The sequence below is a fragment of the Suricata suricatta genome, chromosome 1 (genome assembly GCF_006229205.1).
Source record: "Suricata suricatta isolate VVHF042 chromosome 1, meerkat_22Aug2017_6uvM2_HiC, whole genome shotgun sequence".
Lineage (NCBI taxonomy): Eukaryota > Metazoa > Chordata > Mammalia > Carnivora > Herpestidae > Suricata > Suricata suricatta.
The window spans coordinates 34,672,090-34,687,846 of record NC_043700.1 but is presented as its reverse complement, the minus strand read 5'-3'; the positions used below and the strand labels follow the sequence as shown (position 1 = coordinate 34,687,846).

At 40.2% G+C, this 15,757-nt stretch overlaps 1 protein-coding gene across 5 annotated transcripts in view; it reads right to left on the bottom strand.

Annotated features, from left to right (window-relative positions):
• The window catches only part of IDO2 (indoleamine 2,3-dioxygenase 2), a 70,632-nt gene that overhangs the window by 27,374 nt on the left and 27,501 nt on the right, over positions 1-15,757 (bottom strand). For 4 of the 5 annotated variants that reach the window (XM_029938703.1, XM_029938744.1, XM_029938771.1 and 1 more), the window contains 3 exons: positions 6,204-6,323; positions 3,060-3,178; positions 492-506 (listed from right to left, as the gene is read on the bottom strand). In XM_029938703.1, the coding sequence (XP_029794563.1) occupies positions 492-506; positions 3,060-3,178; positions 6,204-6,323 (254 nt within the window). The remainder of the gene's footprint in view (positions 1-491; positions 507-3,059; positions 3,179-6,203; positions 6,324-15,757) is intronic. The other variant, XM_029938799.1, reaches the window with a different exon arrangement.

Genomic DNA, 15,757 nt, shown 5'->3' with positions numbered 1-15,757 from the left:
CCACATTGGGCTCTGCACTGAGTGTGGAGCTTGCTCGGGATTGTCTCTCTCTCCTTCTCTCTCCACCCCTCCCCAATGTTCTCTCTTTCAAAATAAATTAAAAGTTTTTTTAAAAAGAAAAGAACTACAATGATTCCTGTACACTGACTTTATATCCTGAAACTTTGCCGAATTCATGTAGTAGTTCTAGCAATTTTTTGGTGGAGTCTTTTGGGTTTTCTACAAAGAATATCGTATCATCTGCAAATAGTGAAAGTTTGAGTTCTTCATTGCCCATTTGGATGATTGTTATTTCTTTTGTTGTCTGAGTGCTGAGGCTAAGACTTCTAGTACTAGGTACAATGGTGACAGTGGATATCCCTGTCTTTTTCAGGCATTTTTAGATAGTTTGTATACTATATACTAAATTTGGTATGCTTTCTTTCTTATTAATTTGTAAGCATTTAGTTAGTATGGATTCTAAAGTTAGTGAACGATTTCTTAGAACTTACCTGATTTCCAGGGGTCTAGTCAAATTTCAATATTGACAGCCACAAAAAGAAAAAGAAAATAAAAGGACAAATCAGTTTCTAAATTGGATGTGTGTCTTGAGATAACATAGACACAGCACGTACATTTGTGTCCAAATGCACATGCACACACACACACGCACACACACACACGCACACACATCCAAGCACACTTCGGATGCCACAGGTTGTGACTACACGACATGCCTGAAGAAGAGGATATTCCACCTCAAATGTGCTGCTTGGGCACACTGGTTATTTGAATTAATGTTATATAAGAAAGAGCTGGTACAAGAAGGACATCTGACTTCCTTTGTTTCCTTGAAAGCAGGAAATAAATCTGGCATGTGAAAGGTACCCGCTCTGTACCAGGAAAATAGAAAGTGTCCTTTCACCTGAGACAGGGAATTCAGGGCTGAGAAGCCTTTGTAAACACGCCTTCACTAGTTTGCTACCCAAATCCCAAACCCCTTTGTCTTGTCAATTCTTCCCAAAGGTATTGTTTTCTTATCTCAAAGGTACAAAATCTTCACTTGTCTGAGTCTCATATTTTATGGGTCCTCATGTGAACAAAATGAAATTCATTTTTCTTCTCTTCATCTGTCTTATGTCAATGTAATTATCAGACCAGCCAAAAAACCTAAAAGGAAAGAAAGGAAAAATTTTCCTTCTCTGCAAATCACTGTGTGACAAAGAGTAAGTTAAATCTCCCCTCACACAGGAGCCCCAGAATATCTAGCCTGTGGCCATCATGATAAGTTACCATATTCCTTTTATATATTTGTAATTGCCGCAAACCAACATGTCTGCTCTAACTATTGTACTCTTACGTTTAGCATCAGATCAAGGTTCACTTCCTCACCAAGCTGTTTCCTGATTTTTAAAGCCTGCGTTGATATAATTTCTTTGAAATGCTAGAGGGCTATTGCTTATGTCCCTCTTTGACATTTGTCTTGTTCTTTAACCATGTTGGTCCCCTTTTTCTTCCATGTCTTCCATTTCTTCACAGAATTTAGCCCTATGTTAGGCATATTAAAAGACTCCTAAGCTAGTCACCAAGAAAGATAACTATTGAGCCTCGGACTGTATCTGCATCTCTGGGATGCAGCCCTATGCACTCACTCACTAGGCAACAAGACCCTTGTTGTATTTTTGACTTAACCACTCTGGTCCAGACATTTTTTTTTCCCTTCAAACTTTCCTGCTTCTTTCTTTCTCTTTGAACCAGAAATCCAGCTCATTCAATATTCAATGCCTTAACCAGAATTATTGCTGCACATATATTTGTTATTTCTTTCTTTCAAAACTCAGAGTCAGATTCAGCAGCTTTTCATGAGAATATTGGTCACCAATTTTGTTACGAAAGGAGAACTGGTCAAAGATCACAATGAATAATGATGGAAAATGTATCCTTCCAGGCATCAGAGTTCCTTAGAGAAATGAGATGGCCTCCCTTCTTCCAAGAAGCACATAAATTAGTCCTAAAAGCTATATTGTTTAATTAAGGGCTTAATCATCTAGAACAGATTCCCATCATTTCCTCTGGCATTCTTGTGGTACCTACAAGCTAAGGAAGTTCTTCCTCACATCTAACCTAAATGTACCTCTAGTCATTTTATTAAGTTGCAAGAATACTATCTCTTGCATCTACAACCTACAATAAATTTGGTTGTGATAGTAAAGTTCAAAGAGAAATTTAACACTTCACCTTTTCCACCCATTCTGACTATTTATTATTTGTTAAAAACAAACACTATTTCTTTTTTAGACCAATATTTACCTACATTCCCAGCCCAACTTTATTTTTTAATTTTTAATGTTTTTTTTTTTTGAGAGACAGAGAGAGACAGCTCAAGCAGGGGAGGGTCAGAGACAGAGGGAGACACAGAATCCAAAGCAGGCTCCAGGCTCTGAGCTGTCAGCCCAGAGCCCGACGTGGGGCTTGAACCCATGAACCATGAGATCATGACCCGAGCTGAAGCTGGACGCTCAGCCAACTGAACCACCCAGGCGCCCCCCTCCCAGCCCAACTTTCAAAGGATTGATGCCAGCTAGGGAGAAGAGATAGCATTATTAATCAAACTCTCAATCCACCTTTCTAGCGCCCTACTCTTATTTCACCCATAATCATAATCATAATCATTTATAATCATTACATCATGATGACTTATTGAAGTCATTGGTCCTAATTCAACATAAATGGAAGGCATGCTATGGAATGGAAATTTGGTGAGAATGAATGAATGAAGCCTAATTATGCAGGACCTTGAAGGTCAAATTGAAAAATTCAGATTGGATGTGGAAGCAAGCAAGAAAAAGTAGCCTGCCCCAAAGTATCCAGAGTGGATTGAGAAGAAACTTCTGGGAAGTGTGATTTTGAACTTGAACACAAGTTCTTTGGAACCATAAAGAAGACAATAAATATGAACATCTCTAATTACAAATAGCTGAAAAAACCAGGGCCTTTCTGTAAGGAGAGGAAAAGGAACAGGACTGCCGCTCAGTTCATTTCAATCTGTCCACATCCAAAGCACTCACTCTCTGTCTTACCTTTCTGGATCCCTAGTGGTCCAGTTTGTCAGCACCAAATCTGCATGGACCAGGATAGGAGGGATCCCCAAGTTCTTCGAGACTTCAACAAAGGGAAGGGCAAGATTTCTTGGCAGAACCTTTTAAATATAAATCCAGGAAATTAGCATATTCTAGGAAGAAGACAGCAAGGGAAGTCATCATGATTGCCCTTTATTCCAGCAATCCTGTGGTAGAGAAATGACCTGGGCATAAAATTGGAATTATCTGAGTAATCCATATACACACACCTCACTCTCATATTTTTTTCCTCTATCATCCTAGTGGATATATTGTTTATGAGTACAATCTGAAATATATATGAAAATTACAAAGCTGGAACATATACATATAGATAGAGTATACAATAATCTCTGAAAACTGATTCTGCAAAGAAGGGCATCACCAAATGTTTAACCATAAACTGGGGACTGGGTTGATGAGCAGTGGGAAAAATATTTCTATCTCTTTATCTATCTACTTTACTATCAACAGAGATGTCTACATAAATATATATATATGTATATATGTATGTATTTGTGTGTATAAAACTACATATATACATGCATGTGTATGTATACACACATGTATGTGTGTGTTTGTGTGTCAGTCAGGACCAGGGATAGGGAAGACAGAACACTTCATCCTGTGTGGCACCAACTCTATCTATCACTTCATAAGTCAAACCCAATAACAACTTCAAGGTAGTAACCTCAAGACGGTCCCTATTCAACCTCAAGTTATCTGAGAAACACTCTGAAGAGATTTATTTGCCCACAAGTCCAGAAGAGCTACTCAGATCTGTTGGGGATGGGGGGGCGGGTGGAGAGAGGGTTCTGTCTGTGGACAAAGTTAAATGGATTTAGATTCAAAATAACATTCTTATGCTCCCTATCTCCCACTTGCATTTTTATTTTCCCCTGAAGATAGAAGTATCTATTAAAGAAGACTTTAATAGTCTTTGCTTTCCCTTAGGTTTTCAGAAAGACTTGGGACAGAGTTGTTTTTTAGGTAAGAAACCAAAAAAAACTTTAAAGAGTTTTAAAATTCAAACTTAAGTTTAGCTTTCCTGAGTCAGGGGATGAAGAGGGCAATGCACAAGTAAGGGGTCTATTTAGGTATAGTTAGAAGAGAAGATGCCAGGGCGCCTAGGTGGCTCAGTTGGTTAAGCGTCCAACTTCGGTTCAGGTCATGATCTTGAAGTTCGTGAGTTCAAGCCCTGAGTCAGGCTCTGTGTTGACTGTTCAGAGCCTGGAGCCTGCTTCGGATTCTGTGTCTCCCTCTCTCTCTCTGTCCCTCCCCCACTCACTCTCTGTCTCTCTCACTCAAAATAAAAATGAGAGGGATGGGGGATCCCTGGTATCCTGGAAGTACATAGACACCCATTGAACTGAAGCCTTCCTCCCCTGTCACCCTTCTCTATCCCTTCCCCGTATGTAGGGTTAAGGTTTGGAGAATGCAAGGGGGAAGGAGGCCTAGGGTGACACTTGTAGTGTGCCTAGATTTCAAACTTTTTATATCAGACATGCAGTTTTTTTTTAATGAAATGTACTGACACTTAAGAACTCTGAATTGAGTTTATACCTTCTTCTTCTCTTCTTTCCCTTTTGTCATTGGGAGTTTCCTCCTCTTCTTCTTCTTCTTTTTTTTTTAGGTCTTTATTTTTATTTTGAGTGAGAGAGACAGAGAGTGAGTGGGGGAGGGACAGAGAGAGAGGGAGACACAGAATCCGAAGCAGGCTCCAGGCTCTGAACAGTCAATACAGAGCCTGACTCAGGGCTTGAACTCACGAACTTCAAGAAAAGTTACTTGAAAAGAAAATAGGCAGGGTTAAGTAAATAAAATAGGCCAGGACTTCTCAGTGAACCATGGAGTACTGGAACAAAGGTAATTTGATTCCTGGAAAATGGACAATTAAACAAAATGAAAGAGAGTGGTGCTTTTGTACTGCAGTTAGTTGAACTCAGAGATTTCATGTCTCCAGGCTTAGGTTTTGCGTTATGTTTTGGGTTGTTTTTTTTTCTAATTTTTTAAAATGTTTTATTTATTTTTGAGACAGAGAGAAAGAGCATGAGCAGAGAGGGGCAGAGAGAGAGGGAGACACAGAATCTGAAGCAGGCTCCAGGCTCTGAGCTGTCAGCACAGAGCCCAACGCGGGGCTCGAACCCACGGACTGTGAGATCATGACCTGAGCCGAAGTTGGAGGCCCAACCGACTGAGCCACCCAGGCGCCCCATGCGTTGTTTTTTTTAAACATTTATTTATTTTTGAGATGGAGAGAGGCGGGGGTAAGGGGCAGACAGAGAGGGAGATAGAGGATCTGAAGCAGGTTCTGCCTGGGCAGCAGAGAGCCCGATGCGGGGCTTGAACTCACAAACCATGAAATCATGACCTGAGCTGAAACGAAGAGTCAGATGCTCAACTGACTGAGCCACCCAGGCACCCTCCAGGTTCAGGTTGAAACTATAAAAGATTAAGTAAAGATTCAGAAGAAATTTAAATGCATCATTAAGAGATCAATAATCAGAAAGAGCAGAGTATTAAAAAGTTAAAATTAATCTTGTTAAAGTCAATGAGTTTCACTTAGGGAAAGAAGGTTACATTAGTGAACCAGAAGGTCTAAGCATGGCCTTGCATTTAACACTAACTTGCTATCTGACTTTGGGTGAGGATTTTTATCTTCTCTGGTCCTCACTCAGGTGTCTGTAAAATGGGCGCAGTGGAGCTCTATTTATTTTATGGGATTTAGAAAATCAAGAGATAATATACGTGCAAAGGAATACAGAATGCTGCAAATGTAAGCTATCATTAAGCTTTTTGTTTGTTTTGCGTTTTTTTTATGAGATCTCAGTTCTTGCCTTCAAATGTAACTTGTTAAGCATTCTTGCCAGGGGGAAAAAAAGTTGTGAAAGCTAATGAATGGCTACAACTTCTAAAGAAAATTAGCTTCTTAGAGGAAAAAATCCTCTCATGTAAGTGGGCCATTTGTCCTTTAACTGACAGCCAAAGTAAAGAACAAGAAAGGACCTATTTTCCAGGAAAACAGTGTGGGGCCAAGCAGTGACTGTACTTCAGGAGCAGCAGGCTTGCCAGAGGACAGGACAGTCATCTATTTTGTCCCCTTACCTCTTTGGGATGTGTCTCTCCTTCCTGCCAGACATACCCCATGGTAATGAAGCTCAGAACCAAGTGGGCCAGGCGCTGTTCCCGGTAACTCTGGAGGAACTGGCAGGTCAGGAGGGGCATCTGCTCAAGAGAATAACCAGAGATTATTAGTTGCACGGTGAGGATGAACATAGGGGCTCTTCAATGTGAAGGGTTCTATATGCGTAAGGAGCAGGGTACATTTTAGTAAACAACTAAGAGCCTCAGTGCACACCCCATTTCCCCCATCTTAGTGCACTGCAGTATTGGAAGCATTTCAGGCAACCCTGCTCAGGAACTACCTACCCGTTCCATCCAAACTCCCACATTGTGGGCATGGTTGTGTCAGACTCTAGTCACCTTCACTGAACTGACAGAGTGTGTAGGGTGTTCTAGAATAATTAATTTCCAACGCTGAGATCATTTATTTCATGCAGTCTACCTTCCTTGGTAGCATTTAACCCTGATAACAAGCCTACGCTGTGGGTGTTGCTTTCTCTGTTTAATTCCGAAGTAAGAGGAGGAGCAGTGCAATTAGGAGTTTGACCAGTTCCCCAGGGGGAGTTAGCTGAGCGGGGCCAAAGAGCTCTGTAGTCCCTGTCTGAAGCCTTCCAGGGACCCTGGCTGGGTGTTTTCACCTCTCCATGCCCCTTTTCTCTCAAAATGTGTCACCGGGGAGTTTACAGATGGTGTCTTCATAAACCACACCCCGTACAGAAGTCAATTATTGACAACCTTGCCCCAACAAAACAGTTTCTCACTTTGCCTGGAGCAGCCTTGCCGGTCTTGGTTGACACCAACAATGAGCTCCAGCCTCCTGGCACATCCCCTCCTCACCTTGGCTTTTTCCCCCCTTCCTCCCATCTCTTCCCCATCTGTAGAGACAGTCTGATCCAGATCTTCCCAGGAGCCCTTTTCTGGGTCTTTAAGTGTCGCAAGAGGCTGAGGTGGACGTCTTGTGTATCCCTTTAAGCGCCAGGCTACCTGCTCAAACTCGCTGCCCCTGCAGCCCAGGCTCTTAGCCCCTCTCTCTGAAGCCTCTGCGACCGAATCCTTCTCCGATGTCCGCTAGGGGGCACCCTTTCCGTGTCTGTCCGCTCTGATTGACTCGCAAAAGTACTCTAGGCTCCTGTGCTTGCCTGTACGTGGGGAGCAAGTGACTGCTGACAAGTATCATTTCAACAAGAACCAGCCTGAGAATTATAACAGTAGTTACTTATTAAGCACTTGTTATAAGGTGTTTCCTAAAGTGTGTCCAAGGCACGATGCTAAAAACTTCCCACGCCTGATGTTCTGTCTTTCCCCAAATCCACAGGACACAATTGAGTCAGAGAGGTAGGCACAGGGTCACAGAGCCCGGAGGGACTGAGCCCAGGGGCAATTTCAGTTCTGCCGACAATTGCCCTGTTCTCCCAAGTCTACACTGCCTCACAGAAATATGGAAGCCACAAATGAACTTAAAAATTTCTAGCAAGGACAAAACAGTTCTATTTAAAGGCCCCTCCCTAGGTGAACTTATTGAGAAACCCCCGCAGGTGTCTGTGTTTGATCCTCATTCTTTTGTAGGTCGTGGTACCCTTCATTTTCAGAAAATAGACCACAACTACAAAACCTGTATCTTTCTCTAGCTGGGGACCACAACCACATCTTGGCAGAGCCTGGGACAGAGCATCCGGAGAAACTTGTCACCTCTTGTCTACCTGGCCAAGAGTGGATACCCTCCCCACAAGGCCCCACCATGGGCGTGGCTGCAAGCCCCTCACCACCTTAAAACCCTTTACCAGGCGCGGCCTAACACAAACCCGGCTGCCATTTCGCTTGATGCTGGCCCCTCTCCTCTCCTGGAAAATGAATAAACTCTGTCTTGCTAGTTCCTCTACTCTTTGTGCAATTCTTTGTTGCTGGTGCCACCAGTCACCCTAACAAGAGACATTTAAAAAATTAGTAAAAAGAAACATGAAATTTGTTTTAGTAACATCTTTTTTCTAGGCCAATATACATTATTAACACATAATCAGTATAAAAATGTGGAGATGATTCGCAGTCTCTTTTTAGGGTAAGTCTTCAAAGTCCAGTGAGTAGCTTCCATCTCAATTTGTCTTAACCACACTTCAAATGCTCAATAGCCAGAAGCCCCTATTGGCTATCCACAGTGCAGCCAAAGTAAAGGAATAAGGTTCAAGTGGAGAATGGGGCTCTTGGTTAGAGATTTCTTTGGAAATGTCCTGCACATTCCAGAGTCCCTGGGCTCCTCTTCCCAAGCAAACACACAATTTCTTTTAACACCAAAATGACTTAGAAAAAATTAACAGCAACAACAAATACCCTTTGTAATGGAAAATTTTCTTTATAAAAAAATCGAAATGGTTAGGGAGAGAGTGAGAGAAAAACTTAATGTTTTCCTCAGTTTAAAGTCATGAACTTGATTTCATATTTGTGTTTTATTGTGAGATGGAAAGTAAATACAAAAGTTGTAAAATATAATCCCATTACACTTAATTTTATTTTCCTGATTAATACAGATTGGCATCTTCCAATGTCACTTGGTCATTTATGTTTGCTATTTTGGTAAAATGTCTGTTCCTGTTTATAACACATTTTTTAAAATGTGGTTGTTGTCTTTCTGTTTGATTTCCAGGACATTGTATATATAGAATACAAGTCTTTTTCTCGGTTATAGAGGTGATAACATCTTTCAGTTTGTGGCTTGGCTTTTCATTTTCTTTATAGTCTATTCTGATGAAAAGAGGTTCTGTTTTAAGGAAATTCAGTCTATCATAAAAATATCCCAACCTTAGTTGTTAGGAAATCTTCCTTAGTCCAAGCACATATTCTCTTAAATTCTCTTCTAAAACATTTAATTTTTGTCTTTTACATTTAAATTTTTCATCCATCTGGAATGAATTTATTTTTGTTTATGATACAAGGAGCCAATCCAATCAGTGTGTTCTTTTGCTCTGGGGTGCCATAATCAGTCATCCAAGCACCATTATGTTCCCTTCTGATCTATCATCGCCTCTGTGATATCTGAAGATCTCACATATGTGCGGGTCTGTATGTAAGTTCTATACTAACGTTTTTGGTCCTCTTTGTTACTGCTGCCCTATATCATCCAGCCTCAATTTTTGTAGTTTTATAATATGTCATGATGACTGATAAGGCAAATTTTCTCACCTTATTGTTAAATATACATGTATTGATTCATTTACTTTCTAACATGGCATAAGAAAACAACATTATTTTACATTTATAACTTCCAAATTTTTTTAAACTTCTTGTTAAAAATAAATATGGAATTTTCGCTCCTTCATTATGTTAACACACTTTGGCCACAAGACTACATTCATACACACACATGTGTGCACACATTATTTTAGAAATTCCTTCTTATTTCACATCCACATTAGCAGTGCTTATAAAGATTAACCATACAAAACAACAGTTGAGCATACATTTCATTAATTTAATTCTTTGGCAATGGTTCTCAAATAATCAGTTTTGTGTCTCCTGAGTACTTTCTTTTCCCCCAAATTTTTATTTAAATTCTAATTAGTTAGGATACAGTGCAATAGTGTTTTTAGTGTAGAATTCGGTGATTCATCACTTAAATACAACACATGGTGTTCATCATAATAAATGCCTTCCTTAATACCTATCACCCATCTAGCCCATCTCCCACCCACCTCCCTCCATCAACCCTGTTTCTTTTGTAGCTTTAAGAGTCACTTATGGTGAGTTCCCCCTTTTTTTTTCTTTTTCTTTTTTTCATCTTCCCATATGTTCATTTCTTTTGTTCCTTAAATTCCACATATGAGTGAAATCTTATGGTCAGGCTGACACATTTTGCTCAGCATAATATACTCTAGTTCCATCCATGTCATTGTCAATGGCAAGATTTTCCTTTTTGATGGCTAATATTCATAGATAAGAATCAATGAGTAATATTCATAGTACATATAAATATTCACTACATGCATTCATGAATATTTACTATATACGTATACCACATCTTCTTTACCCATTTGTCACTCTATGAACATTTGGGCTCTCTCCATAGTTTCCCTATTTACTGTTGATAATGCTGCCATATGCACCCCTTTGGATCTGTATTTTTGTATCCTTTGGGTAAATAGTTAGTAGTGCAATTTCTGGATTGTAGGCTAGTTCTATTTTTAACTTTTTGTGGAACCTCCATACTGTTCTCCAGAGTGTCTGCACAATTTTGCATTTCACTAACAGTGTAAGAGAGTTCCTCTTTCTCCTCATCCTAGTCAACATCTGTTATTTCTTATGTTAATTTTAGTCATTCTGACAGGTGTGAGGTCCTATCTTATGGTGGTTTTGATTTGTATTTCCCTGATGATGAGTGGTGTTGAGCATCTTATCATGTGTCTGTTCGCCATCTGGATGTCTTCTCTGGAGAAGTCTCTTTTCATGTCTTTTGCCCACCTCTTTACTGGATTATTTGTCTTTTGGGGTGTTGACTTTGGTAAGAGTGGGAAGTTCATGCCTGCCACTCTTCAGGAAGCCCTCACAGAATCACATATAATCACCCCTTCTGTGTCCCTGGATCCCATCAGATCCCTGCCTTCACCTTGTCTACATCAGACCTGTCCACCTGCCAAGCAGTACAGCACCCCTGCGTTTCATCTCAGGCCTGGCTGTATTTCAAAACCCCACATTGCCGAGACCCTTGTGGCATGGACGTGCACTCATCGTAGGGGGAAGGTCTAGCTGCCCTGTGGCTGGTGCTGGCTTGTCCCAGAAAACACCCACGCCCCCAGGCTGTGGTTTATAGTTTATGGTAAATCTCAACACACAACCAGCACCAGGATTTGCTGCCCTCCACCAATGTCTTTGTTCCTATACTGGTGAAAGGGGTAGGTCAATGGTGCCCACAGGGTCTTCGGCTCACAGAGAGGCCATATCACCTCTACGGAATGCACTCCAAGCAGGTTATCCACTTCTCGCTGTTCACTGTGCTGCCTGCTCTGGGTCCTCAGCCCTGCTTCCCCACTGGAGGGCTGCAAGGCATGATCCTGGCTATGGCACTGACCTCTGAAACCTCAGACTCTGTACTCTGCGGTTTATAAAACCTGGCATTATTGAAGCGCTCTCCTTTTTCTCAATCAATGCTTTTAGAGAACACTTTCCCTGTGCATGTTTTCATGCATTTTTTCCCCATTCTTTCTCTCTTTTGTTTTCTCTCACTACTCTTTTGGGGATAAAGTCTTCCCCTCTGCAGCACCTGGGACTTTTTCCCCCCACAAATCAACTCTGCATTTCCTACCTTCCGTGGATCATTTTTTCTGTTTGTCGAGGTGCAGCTTTGTTTTTAAGACTTCTGATTGGTTTCTTGGGTATTAAGAATTATTTGATATTTGTCTAGCTGTGTTTTGGGAGGATGCAAGGTTAGGGTTACCCTACTTCTCCACCGCCTTAACCCACCCTCCTTTTGAGTCCTTTATTCTGATTTATTTTTGTGGAGCTGTAATAATTCCTGAGCCTTTGAGACAAGTGCATCAATGGTATATTTTTTTCTTGATTTGATTGATAACTTACTTTTTTTAGTTCTCACAGATGATTAATAAAATCTGAGTTCTAAATATTTTAAATGTTATTAATATTCATACATTATCTTTAAAAAGTATCTGTATAAACAGATATTTATTTTATACTGTTGGTTATAATCCAATGTTGCTTTACTTTTTTGCTTGCTCAAATTTTTTCATATTGGCAACTGGGAGCTCTTTCAAGTTGGCTTCTGTATCACATTTGACAGTCCCCAACTTTTCATTTTTGTTTGTTAGCATTCCTTTGCTTTCTGGCAGTACAAGGTGTTTAGGTTCATCTTGTATTTGCCTTGTCCAAGTTTATAGTCAGGTATTTCCCCAAGGAGCCCTAGTTCCTTTGTTGGAGAAGGGCATTTATCCTGAATCTGGGTTTACCCTTAGCTACAAAGGTGCCACTGCTTCTAGACCCTCATAACGGACAAAGATAGGAAATGTGTGTGTACATGTGTGTGTATGTGTGTGTATGTATTATATATTCATGTATACATATAATATTTATTTATTCACATATGTTTAACTATTTATCCATATATATGATGCTAAACATGAGTTTATTCCATCTTCAACTCTAATCCAGTGCCACAGGTTGATTTCTAATTTAACTTTCATCACTGAGAATGAAATATCATCCACCATCCATATATTTATCTGTAAAACCTGGTATACATACAAAGCAGCTTCAAAATTGTACAATTGTTCCCCACGAAAGACAAAATTTCCAGCTATAGTGATATGTATGTACAGCTCCTCTTCAGTTCAGCTATATAGACCCAGCCACAGCAGCATTTCCCACAGTGGCTTAACTCAGCTCCTCCTCTCCCCCAGCCCCCCAAGAAGTCAGACACTTGGAGTACAATTACATTTGTTTGTCATGGCCCATGTTCCATCCAAAAGTCCCCCCGAATTCTGGTCAACTGCTGTTTTTAAGTTTGCATACAATTCACTCCTTATGATATACAATTCCGTGGTTTTTGCAAACACCTGAGTACCACACAAAACAGAACAGATATATCATCCTGGTTCTTGGACCTTCAGACTCAGATGAGGACATACGGTTGTGTTCCTCGGTTCTCAGCTTTCCTGGGCCCCTAACTTGCAGGTTGCAGACTCCATAGTCTTGTGGGCTTATCCCTCCCGATAAACCTTTTTCTTTATGTCTCTCTATGTCTTTTTGATTCCGTTTCTCTGGAGAACCCTGACTAATTCACCTCTCAAAAGTCCCATCCTCTAATACTATCACATTGGAAATTTGGACTGCAACATATATGTTTGGAGGAAATACAAATATTCAGACCAAATACCCAGTTCAACCATCTCTTGAGAGACACACTTATTTCCAGTTTGAGGAACTATGAATAAAGTTGCTATAAATGTCCACAGACAAGCTTTTCCATAACTTTTTATTTTACTTGGGTAAATACTTAAGAATGTGATTTCTGGGTCATATGGATAGTTTATATTCAACTGTATAAGAATTTGCCAAACTGTCTTCCAAAGTAGCTGTACCATTTTTTGCATTCCCACCAGCAAAATGAGTACTAGTGTCTCTTTCGGTACACATCTTTACCAGCCCTGATAGTATCAAATTTTCTTTTTTAATTTTAGCTCTTCAAAGAGTTATTAAATTGTCTCTTAATACTTATTATTATAAATAGTCCCATGTTACTCTGTAAGTAACCTAGTTGTATTTATTGTTTTATTGATTAAACCTTGCAAAATTTCCTTCTTATTCTAGAAAGTTTGAAATTGCACCAGGATATCTGTATATGTCCCTCCCAAATCCCATTGTGTTCTGATAAAAAACTCAAATCTTTCATAAAATCTGAAAATTTTTGTTCTTGCATTCTTGAAGCTTTGCTTTTCCTACACCACTCTGCTTTGCGGAATGTCTAATTTTGTAGAATTTGGATCATCCATTTCTTCTTTTCATATACTTTATTTTTCTGATAGTTGGGATTTCCTTAATTTTTGCTTTACACGTTACAAAAAGTCTATTTTTCTATAATCTATGTTTCTCTGATTTATTTGAGTTTACATTGAGTTTTTTGTTTGTTTTTTTTTTTATTTCTTTGCTCCCCAATGGTTCCTTTTTACATACAACTTAACTTGTTTTTAAAACTTTTTTTTAATGTTTTATTTATTTTGATACAAAGAGAGACAGAGCATGAGAGGGGGAGGGGCAGAGAGAGAAGGAAACACAGAACCGGAAGCAGGCTCCAGGCTCTGAGCTAGCTGTCAGCACAGAGCCTGATGCGGGGCTTGAACCCACAAACGTGAGATCTGACCTGAGCCGAAGCCGGAGGCTTAACCGACTGAGCCACCCAGGCGCCCCTAACTTCTTTTTATAAAGTAAATACACTGGACACATTAATTAGAATTTTAAAAACATTGATTCCATGATTAGTTCTGAATATCCAGACCCTTCTTACTGCTTTTTGACTTATCCCTTCTCTTCATATTGCATGGTAAGTTGATGTTATCTATTCATATTCAGGAATTGTGGTCAATTTTATCAGAAGTAGTAGCTAATATAGCTTCCCTTATCATGTTCCCAGAATTCTACTGAGTTTTGTGCAGCTTCCTGTGAGCAAGTATGTTGCCTGTAGTGCTGTGTGGCAATAGAGTGGAGAGAGGGGACTCTTTCTTGAAGAAGATGGATGCATCAAAACCAATAAGCAACTTTGCTTGTTTTGTACCGAAATAGAGATAGGTATAGGGGCTTTCTAAGAGCAAGGTGGTGGGCCTAGAGGTAGTTTAAGGTCAAAACTTTAAATTCAATTATTGTATTGCCTACACAAAGTAAAGAACTCAAGAGAACATGTTTTAGTATGTAGCTCCATGTGTGGTCCTGGAAACCATAATGATTACTTTTCATGACTGATTCTCAATTGATTCAGTATCAGCCTGTGCTGGTGAAGTCCTTTTTTAAGATTTTCTTTTAATTTAAAAGTAATCTATACTCCCTGTGTGCGGCTCAAACCTACAACCCCAAGATCAAGAGTTGCATGCTTTACGAACTACACAACCAAGAGGCCCAGTGAAGTCTTAAAAGTGGTTTTATGTAGTTAGATGTTTTTTAAATAATTAGAAATGTAGAGACTGGTCAAGAGTGTTGCAAGAGTTTCCTAGGGCCACCTCAATGAACACAAACTCAGATGTGGGAAGCTGCCAGAAGAACAAAGATCATCTGCCTGCAGGTAGGGCAGGACCCCTCTGGTGCTGGGCTGAAGCTACAGTTTTGGTTCCTCCCCCACCCTAACTCATTATAATCACTTGACCCTGTTTCCTAGCAACCGACCTAGGTCAGCTGCCTTGCTTTCAGCCTTCTACCCTTTATAAGATGTTTGTGTTCTCTCAATAAATGAGGCTTGATCAGAGACTTTGTCTTGCCTCCATTCTCTGTGCTCCCTGCCCTACCCCATTCTCACTCCCTCCCTCAGGAACCTGCATTGACCGACCTGCCAGGGCACTCAGAAGCTTAAAACTATAAAACTCACAATTCTGGACAATAGAAATCTCAAATTAAGGTGTTTGTAAGGTTGGTTCTCTCTGGAATTTCTGAGGGATGATCTGTTCCATGTTCCCCTCTCAGCTTCTGGTGATTACCAGCAATTATTGACACTTTGGCTTATAGATGCATCATTTCTATCTCTGACTCTATTGTCACATGGTGTCCTTCCCCTGGTGTCTGTGTGTCTGTGGCCACATTTCATTCTTCTTATAAAGACAACTGTCAAATTGGATTAGAGTGTACCCTATGACATCATTTACCTTGAGTATATCTGCAAAGACCCTATTTCCAAATCAGGTTACAGTCACAGATTCCAAATGGTAACTTTTTCTGGTGAAACACTCTTCAACCCAGAAAAGTGTCAGGGATTATTTTCACTGCTGTAATAAGCTGATTCCTCATCTCCCAAGTATTCAGTGGCCAGAAGTTAGCTGGACACTCCTGGCCTTTTC